Source organism: Asterias rubens, chromosome 11 (genome assembly GCF_902459465.1).
Source record: "Asterias rubens chromosome 11, eAstRub1.3, whole genome shotgun sequence".
Lineage (NCBI taxonomy): Eukaryota > Metazoa > Echinodermata > Asteroidea > Forcipulatida > Asteriidae > Asterias > Asterias rubens.
The window spans coordinates 15,905,636-15,923,257 of record NC_047072.1 but is presented as its reverse complement, the minus strand read 5'-3'; the positions used below and the strand labels follow the sequence as shown (position 1 = coordinate 15,923,257).

At 38.8% G+C, this 17,622-nt stretch overlaps 1 protein-coding gene across 1 annotated transcript in view; it reads right to left on the bottom strand.

Annotated features, from left to right (window-relative positions):
* LOC117296529 (proto-oncogene tyrosine-protein kinase ROS-like) overlaps positions 1-17,622 on the bottom strand; it is a 56,094-nt gene that overhangs the window by 23,145 nt on the left and 15,327 nt on the right. Inside the window, exons 8-20 of the mRNA XM_033779501.1 lie at positions 17,306-17,587; positions 15,941-16,105; positions 12,751-12,947; positions 12,253-12,350; positions 10,026-10,597; positions 9,502-9,711; positions 8,872-8,976; positions 8,216-8,391; positions 7,261-7,499; positions 4,735-4,791; positions 4,046-4,206; positions 2,838-3,019; positions 1,439-1,559 (exon numbers count right to left, since the gene is read on the bottom strand). Coding sequence (XP_033635392.1) covers positions 1,439-1,559; positions 2,838-3,019; positions 4,046-4,206; positions 4,735-4,791; positions 7,261-7,499; positions 8,216-8,391; positions 8,872-8,976; positions 9,502-9,711; positions 10,026-10,597; positions 12,253-12,350; positions 12,751-12,947; positions 15,941-16,105; positions 17,306-17,587 — 2,565 coding nt within the window. The remainder of the gene's footprint in view (positions 1-1,438; positions 1,560-2,837; positions 3,020-4,045; positions 4,207-4,734; positions 4,792-7,260; positions 7,500-8,215; positions 8,392-8,871; positions 8,977-9,501; positions 9,712-10,025; positions 10,598-12,252; positions 12,351-12,750; positions 12,948-15,940; positions 16,106-17,305; positions 17,588-17,622) is intronic.

Sequence of the window (17,622 nt, the reverse complement as noted above, 5' to 3'; positions counted from 1 at the left end):
GTAATTTTCAGTTGGTTTGTTATATAAAAAAAAAAACATGGCAGTTTGGCCTATATATTTAAAATATTGTATTTAAAAAATCGTTTTCAGTTGTTGTAAATTATTATTATTAATATTATTATTTTATTTGCCATAACAGTACAAAACAAAATACAAGACAATATACCCCGAGATGGGCAAGGGACAACAAAAGCAATTACATACTATGATCCAATTATGTTGCCCCACATCTAGGGTACACAGTAAAATTAATATAGATTTAACATAATATAGTACATAAAGCAATAATAAAAGCAGATAATTATACAACCAATAGTGAATAATAAAAATCTAATGAGAAAAAAAGAAAAAAAGAGTAAAAATAACAGATAAAGTAAGGATTAACAATAAAATTGAGAGTGAAATCATAACAACCTTGTGTGTGTTGATACCATTTTCATTACCTGACATTGGTGACTGTCTTGTCACTGTCATTTCCAGTAACATGTCCCAGTGAGTGTAAGCCATTAGTGTTTTTGACAGAGATTGAAATGGACCATTGTCATTGTCATTACCTGACATTGCTGACTGTCTTGTTACTGTCACTTCCTGTGACATGTCCCAGTGAGTGTAAGCCATTAGTGTGATTGACAGAGATTGGAATGGATCATTGTTATTGTTATTACCTGACATGTGACTGTCTTGTCACTGTCACTTCCTGTGACATGTCCCAGTGAGTGTAAGCCATTAGTGTGATTGACAGAAATTGGAATGGATCATTGTTATTGTTATTACCTGACATGTGACTGTCTTGTCACTGTCACTTCCTGTGACATGTCCCAGTGAGTGTAAGCCATTAGTGTGATTGACAGAGATTGGAATGGATCATTGTTATTGTTATTACCTGACATTGGTGACTGTCTTGTCACTGTCACTTCCTGTGACATGTCCCAGTGAGTGTAAGCCATTAGTGTTTTTGACAGAGATTGAAATGGACCATTGTCATTGTCATTACCTGACATTGGTGACTGTCTTGTTACTGTCACTTCCTGTGACATGTCCCAGTGAGTGTAAGCCATTAGTGTGATTGACAGAGATTGGAATGGATCATTGTTATTGTTATTACCTGACATTGGTGACTATCTTGTCACTGTCACTTCCTGTGACATGTCCCAGTGAGTGTAAGCCATTAGTGTGATTGACAGAAGTTGGAATGGATCATTGTTATTGTTATTACCTGACATTGGTGACTGTCTTGTTACTGTCATTTCCTGTAACACGTCCCAGTGAGTTTAAGCCATTAGTGTGATTGACAGAGATTGGAATGGATCATTGTTATTGTTATTACCTGACATTGGTTACTTTCTTGTCACTGTCACTTCCTGTAACATGTCCCAGTGAGTGTAAGCCATTAGTGTGATTGACAGAGATTGGAATGGATCATTGTTATTGTTATTACCTGACATTGGCGACTGTCTTGTCACTGTCACTTCCTGTGACATGTCCCAGTGAGTGTGAGCCATTAGTGTGATTGACAGAGGTTGAAATGGATCAATGCCTCTCATGTTGTAAACTGCATCCTAAAAGAGAAAAACAAAAAAATCAGAAGTCATCAAAGTCATGTGCAGAAACATGTACCATAACCAATGTATAGTTTAACGATAAAACATTCAGACTTGTATCTTGAATGAGCCCAATAGTCCACTGTGGCCACCAACCCACTGTGGCCACCAGCCCATGACCACCGTCAACAGCCCAGATTGATTACTTTGCATTCAAACCAATAACCCTGACCCCGCCCCAGCCCCACCAGCTCTACATCCACCAGACTACTGTGGCCACCAGCCCATCACCACCGCCACCATCCCAGTTTGATTACTTTGCATTCAAACCAATAACCCTGACCCTAACCCGGCCCCACCACCCCACTGCATCCACCAGACTTCTGTGGCCACTAGCCCATCACCACCGCCACCATCCCAGTTTGATTACTTTGCATTCAAACCAATAACCCTGACCCTAACCCGGCCCCACCACCCCACTGCATCCACCAGACTACTGTGGCCACCAGCCCATCACCACCGCCACCATCCCAGTTTGATTACTTTGCATTCAAACCAATAACCCTGACCCTAACCCGGCCCCACCACCCCACTACATCCACCAGCCTACTGTGGCCACCAGCCCATCACCACCGCCACCATCCCAGTTTGATTACTTTGCATTCAAACCAATAACCCTGACCCTAACCCGGCCCCACCACCCCACTACATCCACCAGACTACTGTAGCCACCAGCCCATCACTACCGCCACCATCCCAGTTTGATTACTTTGCATTCAAACCAATAACCCTGACCCTAACCCGGCCCCACCACCCCACTGCATCCACCAGACCACTGTGGCCACCAGCCCATCACCACCGCCACCATCCCAGTTTGATTACTTTGCATTCAAACCAATAACCCTGACCCTAACCCGGCCCCACCACCCCACTACATCCACCAGACTACTGTGGCCACCAGCCCATCACCACCGCCACCATCCCAGTTTGATTACTTTGCATTCAAACCAATAACCCTGACCCTAACCCGGCCCCACCACCCCACTACATCCACCAGACTACTGTGGCCACCAGCCCATCACCACCGCCACCATCCCAGTTTGATTACTTTGCATTCAAACCAATAACCCTGACCCTAAAACGGCCCCACCACCCCACTACATCCACCAGACTACTGTGGCCACCAGCCCATCACCACCGCCACCATCCCAGTTTGACAACTTTGCATTCAAACCAATAACCCTGGCCCCGTCCACTCCTCTCCACCCAAACCCCCAGCTAGTTACTCCTCCTTACCTGTACTGTAGCGCTCGATGTAACACCAACAGCTATCACACTAATATCATAAAATACTGTTCCATATGTGACTTCACTGCTAGCGTTCCATGTAATATTGAAGTTATACGACATTCCTGTAATTTGAATGGAGTCTTCTGGTATTGTGAATGGGACTACAGTAGGTACTGATGTAAAACCGTCTGAAAAATACACAAAGAAAACTGATTGTTAAAAGGTTTTCCCAGCAACTTCAACACAAATGCAACCAATTAACCCTTTGGAGACCTTTCATTTCTGGATATCCATACCTTGGGATGGTCATAATCAATTTTGGAGGCCATTATTTTCAGGAAACAGTGTCAGGACAATTATTAAGAAAAGGAAAAAAATGATTTTGTTTTAGACTTTGTTTTAAAAAATGTTAATTCGGCACATAACCTTTACTTTGACCTCTTTACATGTATGTGAATAAGCCTATTCGGAATTGCAGCTGCGCATGTCCGTTACTGCTGACAACGCAATTTGTCTATCTCCCGTGACCTTTAGACAGTTACTGCTGACAACCCAATTTGTCTATCTCCTGTGACCTTTAGACAGTTACTGCTGACAACCCAATTTGTCTATCTCCTGTGACCTTTAGACAATACCAGGTAGGTCACGGGAGATAGACAAATTGCGTTATCTCCCGTGACCTTTAGACAATACCAGGTATTGTCTAAATGTCACGGGAGATAGACAAATTGCATTGTCAGCAGTAATGAACATGCGCAGCTGCAATTCCGAATTGGCTTTTTGGCCAGGCCAAATCTTGCAGTTGTTTCCGGCTACTATGTGCATTAGGGTACAAGCTGCTGGTGGCTGCTATGGTCTCTAAACACCAAGCTCATTCAATGTTGATTGAGGATGAATGATCTATTGCTTAAGCGTTCAAAAGTCAAAATGAATAGCTCAAATTCAACAGTTAAGTACTAACTGGTAAAAAAAAGCATTAAAATTCATTAGGTTGCAAAGGTCATTCAATTTGGTTGCAAAGGTCATTCAATTAGGTTGCAAAGGTCATTCAATTTGGTAAAAGCCAACAGCAAGAGCTGGTCAACCATTCATTAAATGCAAATAGGTACACATGTATGTAGAAATTCAACATGAGACTCCCTTACTCAAAACAGTGGATCATATTGAATGATATGAAAGCAGAAAGAATCATAGATAGTATAAGAAGAAGTTACCTGGTAGTGAATGTAATGTAGGTTGTATTACAGTCAGTGTTGTGGCATCATAGTTGGTATAGAGTGAAGCTAATGAAGTGTTCTCCACATTACCAATAAGGATATCATCTTGTTCATTAATCCATATTAACTTCTCACTGTAGAAACTCAAAGCAACTCTCCTAGTAATCAACAACATCATTCAGTTAACACAAATTCACATTAACATGTACAATAAAAATTGATTTTTTACTACAACAAATACCCACTTCTAAAATACAAATCAAAATTAATGTCTGATTCCAAATTGTCTCTGATTCACAGAGAGTAAAAAGCTGCAGTTTTGTCAGATTTGTTCACAGGACTCGGGAAAGAACCAATTATACATACACACATTGGTGTATGTGTAAATCAAAATCATACTTTTAATCCCGATGCCAACTTAACAGTTATTTATTTGTTGTGGTACTCGCTGCTAATGGATTTGAACTGCTGCTAGCTACTAGGAAATCTTGGTGGTCAAGTTGGTAAAGGCATCTGCTCTAGAATGGCATGTGGATTTTTATCGCAGAACGCAGAAAACTAATGAACATTCAGAGCTTAACACACATGGGTAAAACCAAATCATTCAACATCATATCATATCATTCAATTAAACTAAATTATTCTATTGCTAATCTTGAACTGTTTCTTAAAATCAAAATACTCACTCGGTGTTGGAAGGGATCACACTTATTTCTTCTTTGGTTGATGCTGGATTCTCCATGCTATTTATCCAACACACCAAACAGAACAAAATCAAAATAAAAGACATCACAAAAAAAAAACATGCAACACATCATTCAAAAGAAATAAGGGAATTACACAAACAAGAAAACACATGCAACATTCTTAAAACTGAACATAAATGGCCGATCAAAATGCAAAAGATTTTATACAAAATCCAGTCTAAAAAACAGACTTTGCTTCAATGAGTGAAGCAAACTATTCCTCTTAATTGAGTCCCAATGTTTGAATATGCGAGAGACTTGCAGTCTATACACACAATTGTCAAACAAATCAAATCTCAGGAAAATATTCTGAGACCCCTGAAAAAATGAAATTTTGAGGGCAAAAAATATGGTAAAAATGTTGATTTTGCAAGTTCAAAAAAACATATTCTAATGCACGTTCTAAAAATAGCACAAGGGTAAAATTTATAGCAATATTTTTTTGTCTCAAGTAAAGCCAAGGATGATACTTTGTAGTGATGTTAAAGGTTTTATGAAATATTTTTGTTTTTTGGTGGGGTGGAGTTGTATATATTAACTAAAAAAAAAAGTTTTTCAGACCCCAAAATCGGCCTAAAGTGGCCTAAACACAAATGAACTGTTACCATGGCAACGTGTTATATTATGATTTGAAATGTAAATGCTGTTTATTTGGACCCCAAGTCCCTACCATCCACAAAGTATAAGAAAAATATTCCTTTTTTTTTACCATGGACACGTATGTCGATATTATGTGAAAAGACCCTTAAAAAGGCATTTTTCACGTTTTTTGGAAAAAAGTCTAGTTTTGAGGCAGTACTGTCACAACAGGATACAATTGCCCAAGTTTTTGACACCAGATATGGAAAGACCAATGTTGGCCCTAATCACAGCCGAAAGGAAAATTTTCTGAGACCCCTGGCAAGTTGACATTTTGGGGTCCAAAAATAGGGTAAAAATGTCGATTTTGCAAGTTCTAAAAACATACTGTAATGCATGATGCAAAAATAGCACAAGGGTAATATTTAAAGCAATAATTTTTTTTCTCAAGGAAGGCCAAGGACGATACTTTGTAGTGATATAAAAGGTTTTTTGAAATAATTTTGCATTTTGGCGGGGTGGAGTTGTAAATATGAGCTAAAAACCAGTTTTTCAGACCCCAAAATCGGCCTAAAATATCCAAAAAACAAAATGAGCCGTAACCATGGCAACAGGCTATATATAGAGTTGAAAATGCAATTTTGTTTACTTGCACCCCAAGGCCCTTCCACCCACAAAGTATAAAAAAAATTCATTTTTTGACCGTGAGCAACTATGTCAATTATTGACCTGAACTGACTCTTAAGACTATTTATTATCCTAAAAATAGCTATTGCAAAAGGACCTGTTGCCTTCCCTTTTCTCCCTCTTGCCTTCTTTGGTGTTGTCTTGTTTATTTCCAACCTCTTGTGCCCCTTCCCTCCATCCCGTCCCCTTGTCTCCGTCTTCATTGTTCATCCTTTGCTTTTTCTGTTTACTTTCTCCCTCTCTCTCTCTTCATTTCTTCTCTTCTTTTGTTTTGTCTCGTTTATTTCCAACCTCTTGTGCCCCTTCCCTCCATCCCGTCCCCTGTCTCCGTCTTCATTGTTCATCCTTTGCTTGTTCTGTTTGCTTTCTCGCTCTCTCTCTCTCTCTTCATTTCTTCCCTTCTTTTGTTTTGTCTTGTTTATTTCCAACCTCTTGTGCCCCTTCCCTCCATCCCGTCCCCTTGTCTCCGTCTTCATCCTATGCTTTTTCTGTTTACTTTCTCCCTCTCTCTCTCTTCATTTCAAGCCTTCTTTGGTTTTGTCTTGTTAATTTCCAACCTCTTGTGCCCCTTCCCTCCATCCCGTCCCGTCTCCGTCTTCATTGTTCATCCTTTGCTTGTTCTGTTTGCTTTCTCGCTCTCTCTCTCTCTTCATTTCTTCCCTTCTTTTGTTTTGTCTTGTTTATTTCCAACCTCTTGTGCCCCTTCTCTCCATCCCGTCCCCTCGCTCCGTCTTCATTGTTCATCCTTTGCTTTTTCTGTTTACTTTCTCCCTCTCTCTGTCTCTCTCTTCATTTCTAGCCTTCTTTGGTGTTGTCTTGTTTATTCCAACCTCTTGTGCCCCTTCCCTCCATCCCTTCCTGTCTCTGTCTTCATTGTTCATCCTTTGATTGTTCTGTTTGCTTTCTCGCTCTCTCTCTCTCTCTTCATTTCTTCCCTTCTTTTGTTTTGTCTCGTTTATTTCCAACCTCTTGTGCCCCTTCCCTCCATCCCGTCCCCTTGTCTCCGTCTTCATCCTTTGCTTTTTCTGTTAACTTTCTCCCTCTCTCCCTTTTCATTTATTTCCACTTGACTGCTTATGTTACACCAGTATGGTCTGTTGTGTTCCCATTTAGCCTTTAAAAATGGTAAGACAGACTCTGCTAGGGTCAACAACATCTGACCATTAACTATTTGATGGTTTTTAAAATGTCTTGACTTACCCGGTACCTGCCAACTGCGCCCTGAAAAGCTTCAGCATCTGTGCACTGTCCTCAGTCACCAGTGACATCCAGTATACAAAACCACCCCGGAGGTCAAGAGTCAACCCAGCGATGAGGTCATCTGATATACCACTAAGTCGTTCATAATCAAAGTGTTCTTTGTTTGTAAATCGTGAGCATTCAACAGTCTTGGTTGTAGTCCAGTACATGTAAGCATTAAGTGAGTCGATTGCCAAATCCTAAAATATAGAAAACCAAACAGTTCACTGCAGGGTTTACTTTGAGTCAGATATTCTGGTTATTTCAGATGCAATCTGCAGGGAATCCATTCACCAGTGTCGGCTCCTTAGGGGGCTATCAAGGCAAGCTAATAAGGGCCTTAACAGTTCACTGCAGGGTTTACAGTTCACTGCAGGGTTTACAGTTCACTGCAGGGTTTACAGTTCACTGCAGGGTTTACAGTTCACTGCAGGGTTTACAGTTCACTGCAGGGTTTACAGTTCACTGCAGGGTTTACAGTTCACTGCAGGGTTTACTTTGAGTCAGATATTCTAGTTATTTCAGATGAAATCTGCATCGCATCCATCCACCAGGGCCGGCTCCTTAGGGGGGCTATCAAGGCTAACTAATCAGGGCCCCAACTTCAAAGTTTTAAAAGCAGAAAATATAGCTGAACAATTTTTGCCAAGCAGATGAATACCACTTGCGGATGGTCCATGTGGCAAGGTACTTTGGCTGGTAACCTTATTCTTGTAAGCGTAATTTTGTTGTGTTTAGCTACATTTTGTGCTTAGGCAGCTTTAAATGAAATTGAACACAGGGCCTTATTTCCTCAAGCCGTTTTAAAAGGATAAGCAATAAGTCATTTTAAAGTGAATGTTAAGGAGTTTTGGCTGATAACCTTATTCTGCTAAGCAAGATTTGTCTGTGCTTAGCAAGTTGTTTTGTTTATTACCTGTTGGATACTAGTACCTCGGTACAGCTTGCCAGTGAACCAATCTACTGCTAACGCCTGTGTATAGGATGTAAATGGTAGCTCAATCACTGCTCTTGTAGCATCCATAATGTCTGTCTGGAACACAGACCCCGTCTCATCACACCAGTACAATGTCCGCATATCCCATGCCAAATCTAAAACAGTTCAAATCATGACCAACATTTTAAACATAGTACTGAAAGGTAGATTAACAAATACTCCAGAAAATTAATTATCATAAAAACTTACTTGATGAGAAGCACTGCAGCTGTCGATAGTATGCGTTATTTTGAAAAAGGATTCCCTTCGATGTTATATGGTGTGGATAATTTTTCACCCAAAAACATTTAGATTTCAGAATCGACACGTACATTAAAACTACTTTTTGTTATATTCCAGATGCAAAACTAATGAACAAGTACAGAGTGCTACATACTTGTCTAAACTCTTATGCAACCAGATACATGTAGGCTGGTAACAAAACACCAGATTATGTTTGAAACTGCTGATTTGAAAATGCCACAACAAAATATAAAAGGCTTGTCAAACTGATTTCTACTCCAATGTCTATGCACTTCCTTTTGTCTGCAATCTTTCCACACATAGCCTCTCTCAGGATAACATTTTAAGATTACCTCTAATATTGGTTCGATTGATGACGTTGTGTAATCCTGTCCCATCTAAATTAATTCTCTTAACTCCATTCGTTGAGGCAAAGATGACGAAAGGATCAACATCAACTAAAAAATGAATAAAACAATGAATAAAAAAAGAGATGACGAAAGGATCCACATCAACTAAACAATGAGTAAAACAATGAATAAAACAAGAGATGACAAAAGGATCCACATCAACTAAAAGGATCCACATCAACTAAAAAATTAATAAAACGATGAATAAAACAATGAGCAATAATTTTCAATAAGGACTTTAGGGTTGCTATTATTAATCAACAAGAATTAATTAGATTAATTTTGTACCTGAAGCTGCACACTCAATATCCATAGCAGCAGCAAACTACTCAACTCAAAATGTTTTAAAACATTCATTCTTGAGGGATTTGTTTGTTGAATATTAAATTTTTAACAGACTGTTCAATTCCAAGTGATTTTTTTTACAAGATTGGGTATTGGACTTTAATGGATTTTTTAAAACAAACCATTCAAAAAGATACAATGGGTAGTTTCCATTTAAGCCTAATCATTAACAAAGAAGTGTCTCTGTGTTTTGGTGGAACATTGGCCACATTGGTTAGCTTCACTAACCGGATTTTAAAGTCCTTCCAACAAATCTGTTTGACCATGGTCCTCTGCCAGCCGTTGAGTAGGCTCTAACTCTGATGATATACTGGGTCTCAGCAGTCAGGTTTACTAAGGTAGACGTCACACCTTGTATAGATTCCACTAGCACTGAGTCCATAAAAGCTGTATCTAGGAACTCGATTTCATAAGACCATTCTTGCCATGCTCCCTGACCTGCAATAATAATAACATACTGTGCATCACTTTCAAGCTCCCTGACCTGCAATAATAATAACATACTGTGCATCACTTTCAAGCTCCCTGACCTGCAATAATAATAACATACTGTGCATCACTTTGAAGCTCCCTGACCTGTTATAATAATAACATACTGTGCGTCACTTTTTAAGAAACCACAATCTATCGTTTACAAAATGTATAAACTATTAAATTCATTCCCAACCACTTTGACTGAACTCTCTTGCATGTACAAACAAACAAAGTCATTATCTGTTGGAAATTAAAAGAAATCTAAACTATTATCCTACCTGCAGTTTCAAATTGAACTGGTTTAATCCAAGAAACCTCCGCTGTCGTGTCTAGAAACAAAACGTGTAGACCAGTTGGAGGACTAAATGGAGTTGGTATTGGTTGATAATGTGGATGATAGATGTCTAATCCATGATAAGCTTCAGAACAAAAGAAATTATCACTCTCTGTAATCCCACCAAGTGTTGTTTCATAATAGAGATAAGCAGCATGGTAACCATAGGGATCAGTTACAAAATCACAGGATTTCTCCACATCATCATAGCGTGTCCACACAAATAACTCATTATAGTAGATTAGATTGGAAACATTAGTGAAGTATTCTAAGATGTGTCCATCGTCGACACGTAGTACGGTTTGTTCTGATCCATCCAGGAATGATGCCACGATTGTATCATTGGTAGCGTGAGGGAATATCACTTGAAATCCCGATGGGTCAATGAAGAATGATTCTATATCATCAGCTTCAATGATAAGCTCTTGTTGATTGGTTGATGAAGTTGGGATAAGATGAGACAAGTCAAGACGGAAGATACCTCTCATGAAACCAAGCTCAGACCAGTAAAGAAACCTAACCACAGAAACAAATCATCATTAGTATTGAAGAAACATGTAATTATTGCATGTGATCAAGAATATGATTTGGTTTTACTGATACACCAATGTGTTTAAAGGCACCTGGAAATATTTTTTATTTTTCTTCAAACATTAGAGTATATATTCCTGAACAATAAAATAATTTTTGGAGTAATTGTTTTTAAAGATTTATAAGTTAAAAAATTAAATAAAGTTGTGTGGGGGGTGACTCCGCCTACCCCTTTTGTGAGGTCAATCGAGGAAGACTTTGCCTCGATCGAACATCGAACACACGTACGGGCAAGTACATTCAAGTCCTAGTCGTTAGTTTGTACGTTTTGAAAAAGTTTTTTTCTTGCATTTTTCCGGCAATGTCGACCAGGTGTATTGCTGCTGGATGCAGCAAAAAACTAAAGATGGTGTCAGTTTGCCAAGTTGTGCGGTCCGACGTCTTTTCCAGCGCTGTGCAGCAAACACTTCATTCGAGCCGTCGTGCTTCGAGAATCCGGAATACACTACACATTTTGACCTGAACAGAAAAGTTCTTTTCTAAAACATGACGCCACCCCAATAATTAGTCCAGCTAGTGGGGAAGTCGAAGAAGGTACCTGAAAGACGTAACGAACCTAACGGAGCATTTGCCTAACGTGAAAAAAAATCAGGTATTGTTTCAACTTTGAGGGCATGTTTTTAGCTTGCGCCAAGCGTCAATATGTTGTTTTGGCACTGCATGCGATTCATCGCGCCTCGATTGACGTCACGAACAGCGCCCTCTCGGGTCAGGCTTTTTTTCAAATTTGTAAATAACATGGAAACTAATTTCTTTAAACCTTAGATAATTGTTTATTCATATTCCACTCATCAAAACACATATTTTAGTGACAAAAGCTTTATTTTGACAAAATACCACTTCCAGGTGACTTTAAAGAACTGAACACTTTTCAGAGGCCTGTGAACAAAATTTCACAGGCACATTACTCAGGTGGGACTCAAACTTAAATGACATGCCATGCTAAGCTCTGTTTATTCAGTACTTTCCTGCGTTATTAATTTATACTCAAAAGGGATTCAAACCCACATCCTTTACCCATCTACATGTAGAGCAACTAGACAACCTGGATTGCCTGAAAGCTAGAGGCAGTTTGAATCCTATATTCGAGCAGCGGTTACTGCAACAATTTAATAGATGTTAAACATGCATATTATTTTGGTTAATGCATGATAAGCACAATTCAAGTCACGCACTGTTGTTTTTTGTTAAATCCACAGGCATACTACTCAGGTGGGTTTCAAACTCACAAACTCAACTCTAGAGAAGATATCTAAACCTCTAGACCACTCAGCTTACCCTCAGTTCGCCTGTCATTTGTTTCTGCACAACTTGGAAAGCACCAAGTCTACAATGCTTATAACATATTAGTATATAAGGGCCAACCAAAATAATATCATCATAAACTTCATACAAATTTAAGACAGTCAAATGACATCTTGAATATCCAAAAATCATTAGGGAGTCTTTTAAATGAATTTATTTGTGAAGGAATTAACAAGGTAAATTTTAATACGACTCACTGCTCAAATAATTAAGGAAACTTGCAGAGTCTGGCATCATTCCTGAGATCTAAGAAATTCATCTTGGTGAACACTCACCCATTATAAGGATCAATATGAAGCTCAGATGGTGACGAGTCTAAAGCATCAATGACAACCTCTGGTGTCTGACTACAAGAAAGATCACATCTTAATATCTATAAAGAAAACATCCAATAATAATATAGATTGAATAAACCAATATTACAGATTAAATAAACCAATATTATAGATTGAATTAACCAATATTATAGATTGAATAAGCCAATATTATTGTTTTTTCTTTCTTTCTGTGTAAAGCACTGTGATACATTTTTTGTAAGAGCGCTTTATAAATGCCTTTGTAGTATAGTATAGTATAGTATAGATGTAATAAACACATTTTATAGATGTAATAAACCAATGTTTTATATTGAATAAACCAATATTATCAATCGTCTATAATGCAAACGCTTTTGGTAACCATGAATTCACACTTACATTGCTTTAATGATTATGAAAACACAATTTAGTTTAACTTTCATTAATTAAAAGGTCTATTTATAGCACAACTCTTACCTGGTTTTCCTGTACAAAATAAAGATGATCAAACAGCCAATCAACAGTCAGTAAGGTCACAACCTTTGAGCTGTTAAAGATGACATCAGAAGAAGTATTCCATGATTCTAGGTTATTAACATCTACAGTACGCCGATGAATCGTTCCTGAAGTGTCCGACAGGAAGAGGAGACTTTTCCAATAATGGACGGCAACATCTGCAACAAGTCCATTGTAATTTAGATAAGTGCATCAACATATGATCGAGATCATTTCTTAGGATCAATTATCACACTGTTGAGGAAATCATCCAACGTTCTGAAATATCTAAAGCTGTACAGAGACTCCTCCCTCCATACAGTAGTACTCATTAAATCATCCAACGTTCTGAAATATCTAAACCTGTACAGAGACTCCTCCATCCATACAGTAGTACTCATTAAATCATCCAACGTTCTGAAATATCTAAAGCTGTACAGAGACTCCTCCATCCATACAGTAGTACTCATTAAATCATCCAACGTTCTGAAATATCTAAAGCTATACAGAGACTCCTCCCTCCATACAGTAGTACTCATTAAATCATCCAACGTTCTGAAATATCTAAAGCTGTACAGAGACTCCTCCCTCCATACAGTAGTACTCATTAAATCATCCAACGTTCTGAAATATCTAAAGCTGTACAGAGACTCCTCCATCCATACAGTAGTACTCATTAAATCATCCAATGTTCTGAAATATCTAAAGCTATACAGAGACTCCTCCATCCATACAGTAGTACTCATTAAATCATCCAACGTTCTGAAATATCTAAAGCTATACAGAGACTCCTCCATCCATACAGTAGTACTCATTAAATCATCCAACGTTCTGAAATATCTAAAGCTATACAGAGACTCCTCCCTCCATACAGTAGTACTCATTAAATCATCCAACGTTCTGAAATATCTAAAGCTGTACAGAGACTCCTCCATCCATACAGTAGTACTCATTAAATCATCCAACGTTCTGAAATATCTAAAGCTGTACAGAAACTCCTCCATCCATACAGTAGTACTCATTAAATCATCCAACATTCTGAAATATCTAAAGCTATACAGAGACTCCTCCATCCATACAGTAGTACTCATTAAATTATCCAACATTCAAAAATATCTAAAGCTATACAGAGACTCCTCCCTCCATACAGTAGTACTCATTAAATCATCCAACGTTCTGAAATATCTAAAGCTATACAGAGACTCCTCCCTCCATACAGTAGTACTCATTAAATCATCCAACATTCTGAAATATCTAAAGCTATACAGAGACTCCTCCATCCATACAGTAGTACTCATTAAATCATCCAACGTTCTGAAATATCTAAAGCTATACAGAGACTCCTCCATCCATACAGTAGTACTCATTAAATCATCCAACGTTCTGAAATATCTAAAGCTATACAGAGACTCCTCCCTCCATACAGTAGTACTCATTAAATCATCCAACGTTCTGAAATATCTAAAGCTGTACAGAGACTCCTCCCTCCATACAGTAGTACTCATTAAATCATCCAACGTTCTGAAATATCTAAAGCTGTACAGAGACTCCTCCCTCCATACAGTAGTACTCATTAAATCATCCAACATTCTGAAATATCTAAAGCTGTACAGAGACTCCTCCCTCCATACAGTAGTACTCATTAAATCATCCAACGTTCTGAAATATCTAAAGCTGTACAGAGACTCCTCCATCCATACAGTAGTACTCATTAAATCATCCAACATTCTGAAATATCTAAAGCTGTACAGAGACTCCTCCCTCCATACAGTAGTACTCATTAAATCATCCAACATTCTGAAATATCTAAAGCTATACAGAGACTCCTCCATCCATACAGTAGTACTCATTAAATCATCCAACGTTCTGAAATATCTAAAGCTGTACAGAGACTCCTCCCTCCATACAGTAGTACTCATTAAATCATCCAACGTTCTGAAATATCTAAAGCTGTACAGAGACTCCTCCATCCATACAGTAGTACTCATTAAATCATCCAATGTTCTGAAATATCTAAAGCTGTACAGAGACTCCTCCCTCCATACAGTAGTACTCATTAAATCATCCAACATTCTGAAATATCTAAAGCTATACAGAGACTCCTCCATCCATACAGTAGTACTCATTAAATCATCCAACGTTCTGAAATATCTAAAGCTGTACAGAGACTCCTCCCTCCATACAGTAGTACGCGCTAACAAGTTTTTGGAATGTCAGTTTAATTAGTGTGTTATTTAATTTTGGTAAGTTTTTAATGAGAGACAGCCTAACATCACAAGGCCATGGACACCCAGCAAGGTGGATACGTGCGCATTACAAGTCTTATTATTATTATTATTAGGGCTACACTTAACTAATTTGGGCTGTTAACCCAAACCAACTGTCACCAGGGGGATGTTGCCACCTACTCCTGGTGATGAAACAGGTTTCCCCTTCACAGTCTATAAAGGTGTAGGCATGGGTACCATCCAAGAGCTTAGTTAGTGACCTAGATCGCTTGAACACAACACGAAGCTGACATTGTCCCAACCACCACTCCCACATACACAGTCAACTTTTGCAAGGGATCTGATCTCATACACATACTTCACTATTTATGAATACTTTTAAGAACCATAGTGTAATGAAAATGAATGGTGCCAGAAATTAAAACACTTTTCATTTTTGTTGGTTTTAAAATAGATGGTGTGTGTGTTCATGCACACATGGTATGTGCTGCACATGAGACCCATCTGTCATTTGATGGTCCCACACAACATGTGCAGTGCACACTACACAGATTTGTTTACAAAGCAATGTGCTTGTTTGGGGCAATACACTGATCCAGTAGACTCCGCCCACCACGCACGTTTGAGCAAGATATGCACACGCATGTCGGACCTTATTTGTTGGACCTTCGTTGCGTTGTGATTGGTCAATACGCAATGGGGCGGAGCTTAGTGGATCGGTCTATTTACTGGCTATTTCATTGAACCAGTCTTTATATGACAACAAAATTAATAATGCATTTATAGTGATGATGATGTATAAACCACCATTTGACTAGTCTTCAAATTATCAGAGTGTATGAACTCTCTGATGTGTTTATTTATTGCTCTTAGCATTGGGTAAGGAGTGTTTTGTCAATATTTTCTGCAAGAAAAAGGTTTACAAACTTAATATTGGTCCTAACCTGCAATGGTTTGTTCTTCAACATCCACGATGTGTAAGTCACTTGGGAAGATGGCTGCATTTTCAAGTTTGTCAAGAGGTGTAAAGGAGATGTACGATGCTTTAGTATCCAGCTGGAAACTGTAGGCTGTGACTCCAGCCACTAAGAATGGCTGAATACCAGTATCTATTCACAGAAAACAAAACCAGATTATACACAAAGTACACCATTCCTGCAGAGAAATGTTTACATCTTATCTCTCACTGATTCTAAAGTTCAAACCAGTACCAATCCTCCAGAGAAATATTCCCCTCCGAAAGCTCACTGATTCTAAAGTTCATACCAGTACCAATCCTCCAGAGAAATATTTCCATCTGAAAGCTCACTGATTCTAAAGTTCATACCAGTACCAATCCTCCGGAGAAATATTCCACTCCTAAAGCTCACTGGTTCTAAAGTTCATACCAGGACCAATCCCCCAGAGAAATATTCCCCTCTGAAAGCTCACTGATTCTAAAGTTCATACCAGGACCAATCCTCCAGAGAAATATTTCCATCTGAAAGCTCACTGATTCTAAAGTTCATACCAGGACCAATCCTCCAGAGAAATATTCCCCTCTGAAAGCTCACTGATTCTAAAGTTCATACCAGGATCAATCCTCCAGAGAAATATTTCCATCTGAAAGCTCACTGATTCTAAAGTTCATACCAGGATCAATCCTCCAGAGAAATATTCCCCTCTGAAAGCTCACTGATTCTAAAGTTCATACCAGGATCAATCCTCCAGAGAAATATTTCCATCTGAAAGCTCACTGATTCTAAAGTTCATACCAGGATCAATCCTCCAGAGAAATATTTCCATCTGAAAGCTCACTGATTCTAAAGTTCATACCAGGACCAATCCTCCAGAGAAATATTTCCATCTGAAAGCTCACTGATTCTCAAGTTCATACCAGGACCATTCCTTCAGAAAAATGTGTCCCTCTGAAAGCTCACTGATTCTTAAGTTGATACCAGTACCAATCCTCCAGAGAAATATTCCCATCTTAAATCTCACTGATTCTAAAGATCCCTGCTTCTGTAAGCGCAGATTATTTGCTTACAACTAACAGAGCCATCAAATTGGGCCCTGTTAACATAGAAATACAGCCGCAACAACTGGTATTTTCTCTTCTTTTTCAGCAGAAACTTGTAGGGAATATTTACCGCTTAGGCAGGTAAAAGGTATACTATCCAAGTTGGGGTATGCTTCTGCCCTCATTGAAACCACCGTTCCCCATTGAGATATCATAGCTCCCCAATCAGGACATTTGTAGGTAAAAAATACAACCCGTTTTATTAAATTGGGGCAAAGGTATAGGTAAACATCAAACCTGTTTAACATACCATTGACTGCGGGTAGGGTGGTAACATTCTGTGCGGCTCCTGGACTCGTCCCTTCAGCATTTCTAGCTTCAACAGTCACTGTGTAGGAAGTATCCGGCACCAGTCTACCAAATGTATGTGAGCTAGTAGCCATGGTAACCAGTCTATCACCAGCAGCATTCTCTACGGTCACTATATGCTCAATGATTGGACCACTGGGGAAGTTAGGCTTCAGCCAAGACACTGATATGGTAGAGGAACTTCTTGAAACAAGGCTAGTTATGATGGGTCCTGATAATGGAGCTGAAATATACCAAGCAAATTAAAAATTCATGAAA